Source organism: Mauremys reevesii, linkage group 11, assembly GCF_016161935.1.
Source record: "Mauremys reevesii isolate NIE-2019 linkage group 11, ASM1616193v1, whole genome shotgun sequence".
Classification (NCBI taxonomy): domain Eukaryota; kingdom Metazoa; phylum Chordata; order Testudines; family Geoemydidae; genus Mauremys; species Mauremys reevesii.
In genome coordinates, this window is record NC_052633.1 from 35,197,397 (window position 1) to 35,213,784 (window position 16,388).

General features: G+C 43.8%; 1 protein-coding gene across 1 annotated transcript; it reads left to right on the forward strand.

The window, feature by feature from the left end:
* The first annotated feature begins 1,299 nt into the window (after positions 1-1,299).
* Positions 1,300-4,001, forward strand: TTC30B (tetratricopeptide repeat domain 30B). The gene has a single exon (XM_039494558.1). The coding sequence runs from the start codon at positions 1,432-1,434 to the stop codon at positions 3,433-3,435; it is 2,004 nt and encodes a 667-aa protein (XP_039350492.1). The 5' UTR covers positions 1,300-1,431; the 3' UTR covers positions 3,436-4,001.
* Positions 4,002-16,388: the final 12,387 nt, after the last annotated feature.

Below are 16,388 nucleotides of genomic sequence, written 5' to 3' on the forward strand. Positions count from 1 at the left end.
TCTCTCACTCACTGAAAGCAAACAGAGCAGATAAACAGCCTCCCTAAAAGCTGTGGGCCTTCCAGAGGGAGCCCCCCTGCCTCTGCTCATTCACAGCAAACAGGAGCTGTGTTTGTTTTTTTGATAAGCAGCTCCAGGAGCCCAGAGTTCACAACAAAAGAGCAGAACCTTCACTTAAAAGGATTATGGGAAGCTTCCGGAGATCAGTCACAGCGTACTAAGATTATCCAGTTTACACTGGCACCCCAGCGCTGCAGGAGCAGCGCTATTCTCTTTACTCCTCTCGGGGAGGTGGAGTACAAGCAGCGCTGTAGCCAGGGAGATGCAGCGCTGTAGCCAGGGAGATGCAGCACTGTATGTGCCTTGCCAGTGTGGACGGCGAGCGAGTTACAGCGCTGTAAAGCCACTGCCAGCGCTGTAACTCTCAAGTGTAGCCAAGGCCTCAGTCTCTCCTTCTGTCAAACGGGGACAACACCCCTCCCCTTCAGTAAAGCACACCAAGATCTGGATTACAAGTGGCAGCGTGTTGCTCCCTAGTGGCAGCCCTCGGGCACAATAACAGCCTCCTACTTCTCCGGGCTGAAGGAAGGCGGGTGAGCTCAGGAGCCAATCGGTAGGGCCTGCGGTGTGAGTGCTGAGAGTCCCAGGTGGGATCCCTGCTGTAGGTGGGCCCGTGGGCAGCTTCCCGGCTACCACAGTAGCTACCAGCCAGCACCAGACTACGGCGTTATCGTTACTAAGCGAGCCTGGCCCCGCCCCGCCCCGCCCCGCCGGGATGGGCGCTCGGGACCCGCGGGTTTTCGGGCCAGAGGCTGGAGTCAGGACAGGCAGCAGCTCCTCTGCCCCCTCCCCCGCGTGGCGGCTCATCCTGTGGGGCCGGCGGGAGACGGGCGGTCAGCCAGGCACAGGCACAGGCCCTTCCTGCGGCACGTTGTTCCCCTCACCCCCACTAACGTGGCGGGGCTGAGGTTCAGCCCCGCTCCGAGTCTGGCCTACGGGCCAAGCGCCCCCACTAACAAGTTACGCGGACCCCCATAGAAACTACGATTCCCAGCATGCATTGCGGCCCGCCAGGGGAGGCAGGCGGGCGGGAAGCATCGCCCCCTGGAACCTGCAGTCTCCTCTGCTCGGCCCAGCCCTTGCGCACAGAACAATTTGAGTGAGGACGTAAAGCGACACACTCACCAGTCGGGAGAACACGTCATTTCCGCGTCCGACAGAACAGCCGCCGTGATAGGTGTAGCGCAGGGTAGCACCACCCCGGTAGTTCCAAGCTCCAGCATTTCCGCTTCCGCCTGGCCTGTTGCCGTGGCAGCGAGGGTGGGGGAGGAGACGCCGGCTGGCTGGCAGTCGCAGGTACTTCCGTTTCCGGCGGGGCCGTTGCCTTGGTAGCGGTGGCAGGGGGACGCGCTGGGCCTGGTAGTCGCGGCGATGGCCGGGGCAGCTCCGATCGCGGACGGGGAGTTCACGGCGGCCATTTACGGGCTGATCCGGGCCGGGCGGTTCGCGGAGGCAGTGGGGATCTTGGGCAGCGAGCTGCAGAGTAGCTGCCGCTCTCGGGCCGGCCTCTCGCTGCTCGGCTACTGCTACTACCAGCTGCAAGACTTCGCGGCGGCGGCCGAGTGCTACGAGCAGCTGGGGGCGCTGCACCCGGAGCTGGACGAGTACCGGCTCTACCAGGCCCAGTCCCTCTACAAGGCCGGGCTCTACGCCGAGGCCCTGCGGGTCGCCAGCCCCCTGCTCGACGTGCCCGCTTACCAGGGACGCGCCCTTCGCCTGCAGGCTGCTGCCCACTACGCGCAGGGTGACCTCTCCGCGGCCAAGAGCTTGGTGGAGCAGGTGCTGGCCTCTGCTGCCGAGAGCAGCCCTGGAGCCGCTGAAGACCCCTCAGAGCTGCCAGATGCTGAGGTCAACCTAGGCTGCCTGTTGTACCGGGAAGGGCGGCACGAGGAGGCCTGCGGCAAATTTGCGGGTGCCATGCAGGTGCTGGGCTACTGCCCTGAGCTATCATACAACATGGCGCTTTGCTGCTATGCGGCCAAGCAATATGCACCTGCCCTCAAACACATTTCTGATATCATTGAGCGTGGCATCCACCAGCACCCCGAGCTCAGTGTGGGCATGACCACCGAGGGCATCGACGTCCGCAGCGTGGGCAATACACTGCTCCTGCACCGTACTGCCCTGGTAGAGGCCTTCAATCTCAAAGCTGCCATCGAGTACCAGCTACGCAACTTGGAAGCAGCCCAGGAGGCACTCACAGACATGCCACCAAGAGCCGAGGAAGAGCTGGACCCTGTCACCCTGCACAACCAAGCGTTGATGAACATGGACAGCCGGCCCACTGAAGGTTTTGAGAAACTTCAGTTCCTTCTGCAACAGAACCCCTGCCCACCAGAGACCTTTGGGAACTTGCTGCTGCTGTACTGTAAACATCAATACTATGACCTGGCTGCTGATGTGTTGGCAGAGAATGCCCATCTGACCTACAAGCTGCTCTCACCTTATCTTTACAACTTCCTGGATGCCATGATTACATGTCAAACTGCACCTGAGGAGGCCTTCCACAAGCTAGATGAGCTGGCAGGAACAATGACTGAGCAGCTGAGAAAGCTCACTAAGCAGGTGCAGGAAGCTAGGCAAAACCGGGATGATGAGGCTGTCAAGAAGGCAGTTAATGAATATGATGAGACTCTGGAGAAATATGTGCCCGTCTTGATGGCCCAGGCCAAGATATATTGGGACATGGAGAATTACACTATGGTGGAGAAGATCTTTCGCAAGTCAGTGGAGTTCTGCAATGAACACGAGGTGTGGAAGCTGAATGTGGCTCATGTGCTTTTCATGCAGGAGAACAAATACAAAGAGGCCATCGGCTTCTATGAGCCCATTGTCAAGAAGCACTATGATAACATCCTGCAAGTCAGTGCCATTGTGCTGGCCAACCTTTGTGTCTCCTACATCATGACCAGTCAGAATGAAGAGGCAGAGGAGCTGATGAGGAAGATTGAGAAGGAAGAAGAGCAGCTCTCCTATGATGACCCCGATAAAAAGATCTACCACCTCTGCATCGTTAACCTAGTGATCGGCACACTCTATTGTGCCAAAGGAAACTATGACTTTGGCATCTCAAGGGTAATTAAAAGTTTGGAGCCTTATAACAAAAAGTTAGGCACAGATACTTGGTATTATGCTAAAAGGTGCTTCCTGTCTTTGCTAGAGAACATGTCCAAGCACATGATCATGCTGCGTGACAGTGTTATCCAAGAGTGTGTGCATTTTCTAGAGCAGTGTGAACTATATGGCAGGAACATCCCCGCTGTTATTGAGCAACCACTTGAAGAAGAGAGGATGCACAGTGGGAAGAACACAGTTACATATGAAGCCAGGCAGTTGAGGGCACTGATATATGAGGTCATTGGGTGGAATATGTAAATACTGTGGCATTCCCATTCAAGATGGAGATGGACTATAATTCTCCTGTTTTATTTTCACTTTTGTTGATGTTGACTCTGGCTATCCAAAGTAGTGTATTTTCTCTTTTATGTATTATATTTAAATATATTTGTTCTACTGTTTTGCTGTATTTAATGGAAGATGGTGTGCTAACACAAAATTAACATGTTTAATGACTAACGATATCCTCATGTATCAGTGATATCTTATGGTTTGTGTTTTTTAAGATAACTACCACCACAAACCTTATTACAGAAATGTTGTGGAGGTTCTTTTGTGTATATGGTTTTATTAATGAAGCTACATTAACTAGTTTTTATAATCTGTATGTTGACACTGAAATAATTTCTGTTCCTTCTCTTATCAGTTTTGTGACTAGACTTTAACGGAAATCTGGTATAAAGCCATTTCTTTAATTTATGGTCATTTCCCTCTTTTGGGAAATGCTTTCTTTCTGTTTGATTTTCCTACTGCACTTTTCATATATTTTATATTATAGTGGTTGTATTTCCTAATACAAACTTAGTTTTTATAATTAAAAATGAGGCTACAAAAATTAGCAGAGTTTTCTGTTATTTTTACCCTTGTGCTTGGGAAAGTGACAGGTCTAACTCAGGAGCTGAGAAGTAGTGAGGTACATGTAGTAGAGCAGAGAAATGGGAGCCAAGTTTACTCTGCTTCTCTTCCTTCAATTGGCCTGAAAGATTAATGTGTTCCTGGTTTTGAGGCTTATATTACAGTGGCAGGATGGGAATTTCTGCACATTCTAATGTAAATTGGGCCATGATAAATAGGAGTTGGTTCAGCCACTGATCACTTCATTCCTAATACTTACGGCCTACGTTTATAGCTAGTTCTCCATATGTTACTAGCATTGCTCCCTTCCAATATAATGTGTTATGTATTGCATATAACTTCATGTGTTGGTCTTAGGAGCACCTCTTTTCTACTACCTCCCCATATACCTTCATCAGTAGAGGTTACTCACTAGCTTGTTCAAAGTAGCACCTGTGGAAATAACTCAACATTGAGAGTCTGTCCTGGTTGTTTAGATATCTGTTCTGTCTCTCCATCTGATGGCTATAGTACTCCCAGCATTTGCCAGCCTCCAGTAAGTGCTGCATGAATTGGTAATTATATCAGAATCCCCAGTGTTCAAAAGCATGTAATACCAATTTCATGTGAGATTTACTGCTCCTATACTTGGGTGGAAAAAACGCTAATCCTCAATCAGTTTTCTCCTCCTACACCTCTCAGAAAAGCTGTTCATTTACTTACCGTACTCATAGTCCTTCCTTTAGCAGCTTCTCTACCACTGGTTCCAGACAGCTCATCTCCTGTATATACCTCTTATGTCTTTTGAAACATATGTTCCTACCTTGGTATCTTTGTGCAATCCAACCCCCTACTGGCCCCTGTTCAATTGTCTTCCTGAAGGCTGTTCTCTCCTTTGCACTATGTGGTGATTAACGTTTTTAAAGGATCTAGATTTGTACCTTTAACCCACTCCCATACCTTAGATAGCTTCCTCCTGCATTGCCTATGGAGTAGGGTTTCAAGAATGCTTGGCTCGAAAAGTCCAGTTCCTAAGCAGTGGTTTACCTGGCAAGAGAAAGGAGATGAGCATCTTTTGACCAGAGTGTTTATTGGGTTTATGGAGTGTGTGGTGAAGAATCCAGATGCAGTGACAGCTCCCACTTATGTATATCAACTTTTCTACCTCTCCCCCTTGTCCTGCTGTGTCCAGTGGTCCTTTTTTTTGTCCAGGGACCTGATGGTTATCACCCAAAAATGTGTAATTTTTATAAGGTTGATCAGCATCAGTAACAAACAGGATGCTTACAACTGTTTCAACATTGGTGCACTAAATGTGTTCACACATTGGGAGGAAAATCTCTGATGTTGGGTACAGTTGCTCATCAGGTTTTCAGACAAGGGAAATGGGTGTGTATTAGGTAATATTAAGTCTTAACCATTTTCTAAAATGATGCTGAACATCTTTTGGGGCAAAGAAATAATGTTCAGCACTGGCTCAGCTGCACCCATTGTCAGCAACGGAAATATTTTCTAGAGTGTGGCATTTGGCTCAGAGGCCTAGAAGTAAGGCCTCCATAGTTACTAGTCCATGGAGCCATCCAGCCCCCCACTTCCATATTAAATATTTTCCACTATTCTTTCCACATGAGGCAGAGATCTGCAATTTCAAATTTTGTTCACATTCGTGGAGCACAGCACCAGGCTGGAAAGCACGTTTCTGATTTACAGTGGAATTGTATTATATATTATGCATAACCTTTAAAAAAAAGGGTTTTAAAAGTCACCCACATACTAGAGAATGAAGTGCAGGCTGTGGGCAGGGACACAGGGAACATCAGTGCTTTGTTTAATATTCATCATGTGTGTTCTGCAAAACTCAGTGAACATTTAAAAAAAATTAATTTGTGTATGTATGTGTGTCAGTGCAAATGTTGAATCCCCTCCCAGGAGTTTAATGCAGAATGAAGACCACTTTACAGTTTTATTCATGGCTGACCTATTCTGTGATGTTTCCATACTCTGTTTTCCCATAACCAATTTTTAACATTCATCACCCTCCAGAACAAGTACCTAATAACAGCCAGGGACTTCCCATCTCTTCCCCTGAGCACAGCAGGGCCCCAAACCATAGATTTGGTCATTGAAGGCATGGAAGAGGGAATGTTTCTCATTCATTTCAAATTCAGTGGCAGCCCCTTAACTCCCAGGGTGGGGAGGGACGAATACAGGGAAGCCAGCTTGATTCACAGCAGTAGACTTTCTAGCTAGCAAGTCTTTTAAAAAGCAGCTTAAAAAAAAAAAAGGAAACCAAAACAAAAAAAGACAAAAATGTGCAAAGCACCTTATTTGTTTCTCTTCTGTTTAGATCCAGTAATGAATAGAAACAGCTGTATGTTATGTTGATTGAGTCTGCAAAAAGAAACTCTACATAAATACATTTGGACATGTATATTTGCATATTTTTGTTTTTCCTAAAGTTAATTCTTTTAGGAAAAATTATCAGAACAGCCCCCAAAAAAATTGTTGTGAGAACCCCTGTCCCATGCCTTGTCTACACTAAAGGGAAAAGTCGATCTAAGCTATGCAATTTGAATTACCTGAATAGCGCAACTCAAATAGACACAGCTGAGATCTACTTACCGCGGGGTCCACACTTATGCAATGTTGATGGGATCCCTTGATACTTCTTGATCAGGTGGAGTACAGGAGTCAAGGGGAGAGCCATCTGTGGTCAATTTAGCAGGTCTTCACTAGACCCACTAAATTGACCGCCAATGCATTGATCACCGCACATCAATCCCCTAGTAAATATAGACAAGCCCTTAGACTTGGTAGAGACATTAGAAAATATTGCTGTATTACCTAGCACCAATTACTGGGGGGGGAAGGGGGGGGAGGGGAAGGGAAGGGGGTAGAGTTTTGGTGCATTTGTTTCTTTCTCCCTTGACAAACCCTGGAAAACAATGTGAGTAGTAAAGTGTTTTCTGTATTTCCTTACAACCCTCTTGCCTACCTCCCACCCCCACCCCTAAATCCTATGCACTAAGGACTACATCATTGCTGTGTTTTTCTGGGTAAGTACCTACTGCTGTCTTTGAAAGTTTGTTTTATGGCATCTCCAACTGCAAAGCTTTTGATCATGAAACATGTTCCATAAATGTTACAGTCTTAGAACCATCTTTGCACTGCATCTAATGTTACCACTATCTGGTTTTCACACAAGTACAGTTTTGGAAGAAGGCACATTTATTTGGAAGAGGGGAAGGATACCAAAAATGGGTTATGCTGCTTAGAAAATAACAATCTGTCCAAATCTATGCCACATGCTTGCACACTTCTGCTTTGTCCATAGTCAAGATTGTTGTTTTCATGTAAAACACAAAAACAGCCATACTACTCAGAAATAGCTGATTGTCTTACTGTGGAGTTCACTGAAGCCAAACATTGTTTCTTCAACAGAAGCATTTAGTTTTTGGAGTGCATGGCAAGAGGGAAGTTAGCAACCCTATTTTATCACATCATTATATGAAAGTTCAGCAGCATGAAATCCCACCCCACCCCCTCTCACACCCCCACACAAATATCCTGATTGGGTAGTCATTTTATTCAGAATGATAGTTTCATTGTAAAGAACATAAGAACGGCCGTACCGGGTCAGACCAAAGGTCCGTCTAGCCCAGTATCTCTCTACCCACAGTGGCCAATGCCAGGTTCACTCCCTCTGGGGCACCTAACAGGTAATGATCAAGTGATCTCTCTCCTGCCATCCATCTCCATCCTCTGACAAACAGAGGCTAGGGACACCATTCCTTACCCATCCTGGCTAATAGCCATTTATGGACTTAATCACCATGAATTTATCCAGTTCTCTTTTAAACGCTATTATAGTCCTAGCCTTCACAACCTCCTCAGGTAAGGAGAAAAAGCTGTGAAAATGAATCTAGTGTCATATTACTGACCTCAAATCTTAAAAGGAATGCCACTTATAGATTCTAAGGCCAGAGTCAGTCTCTGAATTAAGGTTTGCAGGCTTGGGACCCTAATGTGTGTATGGTGTGTGCTGAAAGATAAGAACTGAAACATCTATCATCTCTTCTCCTCTCTGCCCTTTTCTTCTTTATCTCCTCTTGTCCCTTCAGTCACTTATAATACTACTGTTTCCTGCCTAAAACACAGCTGTACCTACTGGCAGGAGCTGGAGCAGCAGATCAGATTTTCACTAGTAGCACTTACGGCTTGTTTCTACAAGGTGCTGAGTGTCCTCAACTCCCACTAACTTTAGTGACAGCTGAGGACAGTGGGAGTTGAGGTCTGTCAGAACCTTGAGGGATTAGTCCTTTGTGGTATATTAGGGCCTAGCAATAGCTGTAACCTTCAGTATAGTAAAGCTCTATTGTTAACACTTCTGAACCTGTATGAGACCTTCGCGATATGGAGAGGGTGAAGTGGGTAACCAGGAATCAGTGATGGGGTTTTTTTTCTAAAAATTGCACATTTATATTTCTCAGTGCTCTCCTTGCACTGAATTCAGAAGCCATTTTGTTCTCAGAGTTTATTGCAGGCTGTCAGAGGAGACACTCACCGTTCTTGCTCACAAAGATTTTACTTTTGTTCTTATTTCAACAATTGAAAAATTTAATTATAGATTTTGTTGATCCTTTTTAAGAAACAAACCAAAAATCCTCTAAATTTTGGGCCTTAATTGACTGGTGCTGTCTCCTCAAAATAAAGAGTGGGAATGCCCTGCACAGATTCTGGATCATGTGATAAAAGACATGTATGTACTGACATCAGCTTTTCTGCAGCACATTTCTGGGTGGGCTGCTTTCCAGCAAAGGCATCTCATTAACAACAAAGAGCATCATAGGTGCAGTGCCACACATTTATATATATATTTTTAGTTCCACTTAAAATAGTCTTTTGTTTGGATTTCCACGTTCCACAGACCTTGCAGTATTAAACTAGTTCATGAGAACCAGAAAAGGAAAATGACTTGCAGCAAAAACACAGCTAGCTAGTTTAGAGTCAATGTCCAAGCTGGACAAAAATTACATAAACAGCATGAACAGTGAAAGTGAATTTGATTTTTAAAACTTTCCGTTTGAATTCTCAATTATTAGTCACAGCGATAAGACAGCTGAAGTGTTCCTTCAAAAAGTGACTGATAACATTTTTATTCTGAAAGACTGCAGAGATTACTTGCAATTGAAGCTCTTAGCCTACATGACAAACAGCTACTTTTCAGTCCCCAGCACCTTATTTGGTCAACCATGACCCAGCCTCAGGGACAGTTTCCTAGTAAAATAAAAGAGGCTTACAGTCTTAAACATTTAGGATTTGTCTTTAGTAAAACAACTCTTGGTTAGCTGAATGTCATCCACTAAGAGAGCAAATGGAGACCATCAGACTCATTTTAAAAAGGGCCTCTTAATTACTGTGATTTTACTAAACCCTGGTTGAATTTAGACTAAGATCCTAATGAAGCTCTGAAATATACTGCACCTGGCAAACCCAACAACGTGGGCCCAGGATGTTTCCATTTTGGGGACTCTTCCCTTAGCGTCAGTAGTTTTAAGGCCTGATTCAAACCCCATTGAAGCCAATGGAAGAATGGACTTCAGTGGACTTGGAATCAGCCCCATAGAAAATATCCACTTTTTCAAATCATCAGACAGCAGCTCCCTGTAAATACTGAAATACGAATCACTACTGTGATTCAACATAAAAACTACACCTCTACCCCGATATAACGCTGTCCTCGGGAGCCAAAAAAACTTACTGCGTTGTAGGTGCAACCGCGTTATATCGAACTTGCTTTGATCCGCCAGAGCGTACAGCCCTGCCCCCCCGGAGCACTGCTTTACCGCGTGATATCCAAATTTTTGTTATATCAGGTTGCGTTATATCAGGGTAGAGGTGTACTTGCATTTGTAACCATATGAAACACCACTTATAAAATAGCTTACCCATCATTTCTCACAATGTACAACATGAAATCAGAAAATATCAGTGTTGCAAACTCACAGGTCTAATCATAAGGGCTCCGATTCTGGGAGTAGATCCATGTAGGCAGATCTTTAATGGGACTCTGTGCAGGCCCAGGTGGATCTGATTGCAGGATCAGGGCTTATAAACTGATGTACTGTGCAGTACAATAAAACAGAAGTTGGACATTGGAATTTATTCTCATTTCAATGTGCAAAGCAGTGATACGAGGAGAGAATTGGCTACTTTGTCCATCAAACATACTGCATACTAACAATGGTATGATTAAAACACAGTTTGATGAGTACAGATAGTACAGTATAGTACAGATCCTCCTTTTTCATCAGTATGTTTTCAAATTTATGTTTCAGAATAAAGGGGCTATGATAGGAAAATTAATGCCTGTTTAAAAAACAGCACAGCACGACAACATTCCAGCTGCAAACTCTGTATAAGAATGTTTATCTCCAAACAATAAAGCTGTTTTTATTTTATAAAAGTAAAAGTAAAATGTATTATTAAACTGTCTTAAAGATTTGTAAAGCTTTTTAAAAAGCAGTAATGCTAAATTCTGGGTCATGGAGATGACCCCAACTGCCAAAAACAAAGATATGCACTTAAGGCCACACAGATTTAATTATACAAATTTAGGGGCATGAGTGATATTTCTTAAGGAGGAAATTTTCATAGGTCATCCTAGACCTAGTCACACTGGAGAAAATTATTAATGTGACACTCTAAAATGCTTTAGTATAAGAAGATATCAGGCATGTCACTCCAAGAGTTACTGCAGGCCAACTTGAAAACTTTGCTACAAGCTCAGTTTTTTACAGAGATACCCACAAGCATCTGTGTGTTTTTACTATAGATTTCTATGATTCTGTTCCACCAAATTTTGCAATAAAGCCATTTTCTCTTATTTTATGAGAGGACTGTTTCCCTCTCAATAGTCTAGTAACAAAATAATCCCTTTCTAGTCAGATATGCACAAAATTGCATCTTTCTGTCACCTGCTCAGCCAATCCTGGTCTTTTAGAACTGATGAAGGAGACCAAATGCCAGCATTGCTTACAAAATATAAAAATACGTTAATGCTGTTTGTATGCTCTATCCTAATTTGACAATGGAGACAATCTGACTTATCCCAGTTCCTTTCAGAGTAGAAAAGAAAACTTGCATCTGAGGGTTAGCTCAGTGGTTTGAGCATTGGCCTGCTAAACCCAGGTTGAGAGCTCAATCCTTGAGGGGGCTATTTAGGGATCTGGGGCAAAAATCTGTCTGGGGATTGGTCCTGCTTTAAGCAGGGGGTTGGACTAGATGACCTAAGGTCCCTTCCAACCCTGATATTCTATGATTAGAAGGGGGAAGAATAATCTTTTACTGTATTAGCAATTCAGATTTTTTGAGATGTGGGAATTACTACATAATATTGTAATCTATCCGTAATAACTCATTGCAGTCAATCTACATACTGGGCCAGCTCATACTTGCACTTCCCTGACACTTTCTTCTCTATTCAACATAATCATTACCCCCAGCACTTGCCTCTCCCCTGGCCCTCACCCATACTCTCTTCCTCTATCTCTGTTGCTGCTTATGTCTCTTTCTTTCCCAGCAGTGTCTCCGCAGGAGCTTTACTCCCTCTCTTAGATTCATCAAATCATAGAAACACAGGGCTGGAAGAGACCTTGAGAGATCATCTAGTCCATTATCCTGTGCTGAGGCAGGGCATGTCATGCACAAACAGAAGACATTTTGACTGAGTTTTATCAGTTTTATTTTACTCACGTTGTGTCTGCTGGCCAGGAGAACAGAACTGGCTAACACTGCTGTGGCGGGAACACCTTTCACAAAACATCCTTCTTCCCTAATGTAAAAAAAAAAAAAAAAGATTTTGTTTATACGCCATGAAGCTATTTATTTCATTGTCCTCTGATTCATTGTAGTTCAAACAGGCTAGACAAGCAGACATGTAAAAGCTCACACATACTGTATCTGATTTTAGATCTGCTGATAGTATTTATCACTGTAGCGCCTACTTGGATTTAAGGGATCTGCTTTTCCATCAAAGTCCTGGGATAAGGCTTTTTCAGAGGGCACATAAATCCTCAGTATATCCACTGCAGAAAAGCCCACTGCATTTTATATTGAAACAAAAAGCCACATCTTCATGTTTACTATTATCCAATGAGGATAATAAAGATGTAACCAGTATCTTCAGTGTATTGCATAGAATTACAACTGACTCATAGCCACAGACAAAACAGTTGTAGAGAGAGCTCCATTAGGAAATATTACCTGATTTCTGTGTGTGACTTTATCCTTATCCAGGCAGCACATGCCTTTGTGTAACCTTCAGAGATAGGCTACATTTAGACAGATGCATGCCATTCTCAGGAGTTGCTACAGAGGGTGCTGATAAGCCACAGTTTGGCACATAAACCACCACCCTGTTCTCCCACTGGAGGTCAGCACTCTGACATTGAATCCGAATGCTGCAGTCTGCTAGGAAAGCACTTCATGTGTGAAAGATGAGAGGCGCAGAGTGGAAGGAACAGCAGCTGCATGCAGCATTCACTAATGAAACATTGAAACAGAAACTCCAACCACAAAATCATGAATAAGGGTGGAATGGGTGCTGGCATATAAAATGTACATGATTCTGGAAGATGCTGCACTCCAACTGCCACTGGATCATAGTAGTTGAAAGCACACAACATTGCTCAGGGGAAGCTCAGCGCCTCCCAGGACTGGGCCCAAGCAGTGGATCTATGAAGTACAGCATCAACAATAAAACAAACAATATAAAGAACAGGAGTACTTGTGGCACCTTAGAGACTAACATTTATTTCAGCATTAACAATGAGATCAACAGGAACACGAGAGAGACAAATGAATGGCTAATACTCAAACCAGACTGCCAGAGTGAAAGGCAGCTCAGCTCTCACCCTGCCAGCACAGAGTCTTTCCTCCAGATCCAGGCGAGAGTCGCTCCCTCACTCAACATTTGTCAGTCATTTTATATGAGGAGAAAACAATGAAGCCCAAAATGTTTGCATAAATGTAAAAAATGATGACCGTGTCCGGTCCCCCAGAGGAAGGCTGTGCTCCTTCAGAACCAGGTTCTGCTGGCCTTTCTCTGGGGAAAGGGATAAGGAGTTTTCTTCCAGTGTGAGGCCCACATGAGGGCCTGACAGAATTGCAGACCCTGCATTCCAGGTAGCACGGTGGCTTCTGTCCCCCTTTTTCCTGCCCCAAAGGAGATGAGAGAGTGGAAGCCACGGCTCTGCTCTTTACTCCCCAGTCAGAACTGCAACCAGCGGCATGTAAGGGGTAAACTGTACCTTACAAAGGAGTTTAGTTTCAGGTGCTCAGCAGCCGTCTCCCTCCCCCGGAGCTCCAGGAGGTGGTGTTTCTGACTGAAAAAAACACCTCCTGGTGCTCTCTGTGTGATGCTACTCTGCACTGCCGCTAAAGCATAGGCCTAAATGCCAGTCTAGCCACGACCTATATGCATGATTAGATCAGGACTTTTCTGCAAATCTGGAGCGACAACTGATTTTATTGGCATTATTCTGGATTTGCACAGTTACAGGCGTTGGTATGACACTCACTACCACAGTATCTGAGCACCTCACAAACATTAATGAATTAAGCCTTACAACACTCCTGTAAAATAAGGAAATACCTCTTATTTATAGATGGGGAAATTGAGGCAGGGAGACAAGGTAATAAGTTAGTGCTAAAACTGAGAACAGAAGCCAGAGCTCCTCTCAGTCCTGTGCTTTACCTACAAGAATACTGGCACGCTCCTGAGAGAGAATCATATTAATATTTTGGAGGCTATAACATGCAAATAACAAGAATTAATAACTATGACACATACAATTAAAAATTAAGTTATAGAAGTATTGGAACTCTGAAAATGAAGCAGGAAGAGTTTTCGGCCTTTATGGTTAGTCTTAGTCATGCTTAGTCCTGGACATGAAATATAGAGGTGAGTGTTTGACCTTGTGAAATGCATGCAAGTTAGCATGAGTAATGTACTGTATAGTTCTGTGAATTGCTGGAGAAAGATGGTTATAGAAGGATTAAATAAAAAAGGAAAACAGTTTATTTCTTTTTGATAATTTCTCTGAGGCTTCAGTTTCTCATTCTGGTCTCTTCTGCATGCCTAGAGAGGTGATCCTAATATTCAGTATAAAATGTAGAGATTCCCTAAAGGGAGCTCAAAAGAAATTCTCTGCTTCAAATTCAAACCTGATGGTACATATCACATCGGGGATCTTTTTTATCAGCAGGATACTCAGAAGGGAAGAATGATTTACTCACATAATCTCTTAAACCTTCTACTTGCAGATTCTAGTATAGAATTTATGGCATCATCATCTTTTGGTCCTAAACTCCCCCCAGCAAAATTCTTCTATGAAATCTGAAACACTAGTCATCGATTTTCTGGCTGATGAAATTTCAAAGGCATGTGTTCTTCTGTGATAGAGTCACAGCAGGCCTCTGTCTTAGCTTTGGTGTTCCCTCCTGTTAGAAATCAGAGAATGACTCCCTAGGGATGCATGTTAAATGGATACCTCCCATCTTTTGCATTTGGAAACACTAAGGATTTGTATTAACCTCCGATAATTTAAGATTGCATCAAGTTAGGGGATTTATTTCTCTAATTTTCTCCCGCCAAAAATAGAGATCAATTTACATGAAAAGCCTAAACAACTTTAGGCTTCATTTTGAGTTTTAACCTAAGTAATCAACTCTGAGTTAAGGATGATGAGGATAGGAATTTATGTAGCCAACATTAGCCTAGTAAAATGATTCTGTCTACTGCAGGCAAACAGTATTACAATGAAACCAAAACTGAGCTGTAGGTGTTTTTATTTTCCTTTTTAAAGTCTTTAAATCTATCCAATGTGTTCTCTCTTACTTGATAAAATATATATTAGGGCTTGATTCTAAATGTTGCTTATGCTGGTTTTACACTGGTGAAACACTTTTTACTCTGGTGTAATTAATCCTGAATGATACTGGTGTAAATAAAATCAGAATGAGGCCTGTTGAGTTGAAAAACTTTTTTTACTCTCTAATTCAGTGGTCCCCAACCTTTTCATCTGGCGGGCGCCAGACGAAGGACCGTGGTGGCAGTTGAGCATCTGCCGAAATGCCGCCGAATTTTGGCAGCACTTTGGCAGCGATGCCTCTCGATAACGCCACTTGTCAGCAGCAAGCAGCGTCATCCAGAGGCATTGCCGCCGAAATGCTGCTGAATTTCGGCAGCATTTTGGCGGATGCTCGACTGCCAGCCAGGATGCGGGCGCATTTAGATGCGTCCGCGGGCACCACGTTGGGAACCCCTGCTCTAATTAGTTGCCTATCACGGTTTTTTGTTGTGTTTGTACAGCACCAAGCACGATAGGGTCCAGGTCCACAACTGGGACTCCTAGGAGCTGAAGCAATACAAATAATAAATAACATTAATATCCTGTTTCATTATTTGATCTTAAACTGTTAAATCCAGGAAAAAATTTGCACAGCTAGAATGCTGATGAGCAAAGTATAATACCTAGAAAGACAAATCTGATTTTAGAAGACAGGATTCAGTTCTGATTTCATTGAATATGACCATAGTTGTGCCCTTAGAACAGGCATATTGTGTGACCTGCACTACACTATGTAATTTCTAAAGAAAGCAGAGAATCAACTTTGGACTGTAAAGTGTCCGATTGCCCCCTCACACCATTTTTACACTAGTATAATTCCACTTATCTCATGGCACAAATCTCGATTTTCAGCAGTGTAATGTGACAGTAGAATCAGACCCTTAGGATTCTAAAAAAGACATAGGAAGATCATCAGTGTATACAATCATAATAGCTCCATTTAGGTCAAGGGAGTTAAGCTGATTTATGTCAGCTGAGGATCTAGAGCCCATGGCCATATCAAGAAAATATTTAATTGGCTCAATTACTCCCAGGAAATTCAGAGCACTTTGGATTTGTTCACCAGAGTATTTCCCTTTCATTAAAAAGTGGTCATTAATTTACTAAGACTAGAAAAAAAATACTGAACTAAAAGAACACAGCTCTAGTGGGAAAATGTTTGACTCCTGCTTCTTAATCCCTGAAAGTAAATACAGTCCTGAGTGTCTCTGGGCACTACCAGAATGCCAATAATAACTAGATCCCTGTTTGGTCTAAATTAGTGCTGATTTACACCAGCTGGGGATCTGACCCATGCACATCAAATAATTCTGACAACACTTTATATTAATAGTAGTTAGCACTTTGATTTCCTCTTATAATGTCACTACTTTCAATAGATATACAGTAGGGTTGAGGACCTTGCGTGTAGGTTATCTAGTCCAATTATTTTCAACCTGTGGTCCGCGGACCCCTGGGACTCCG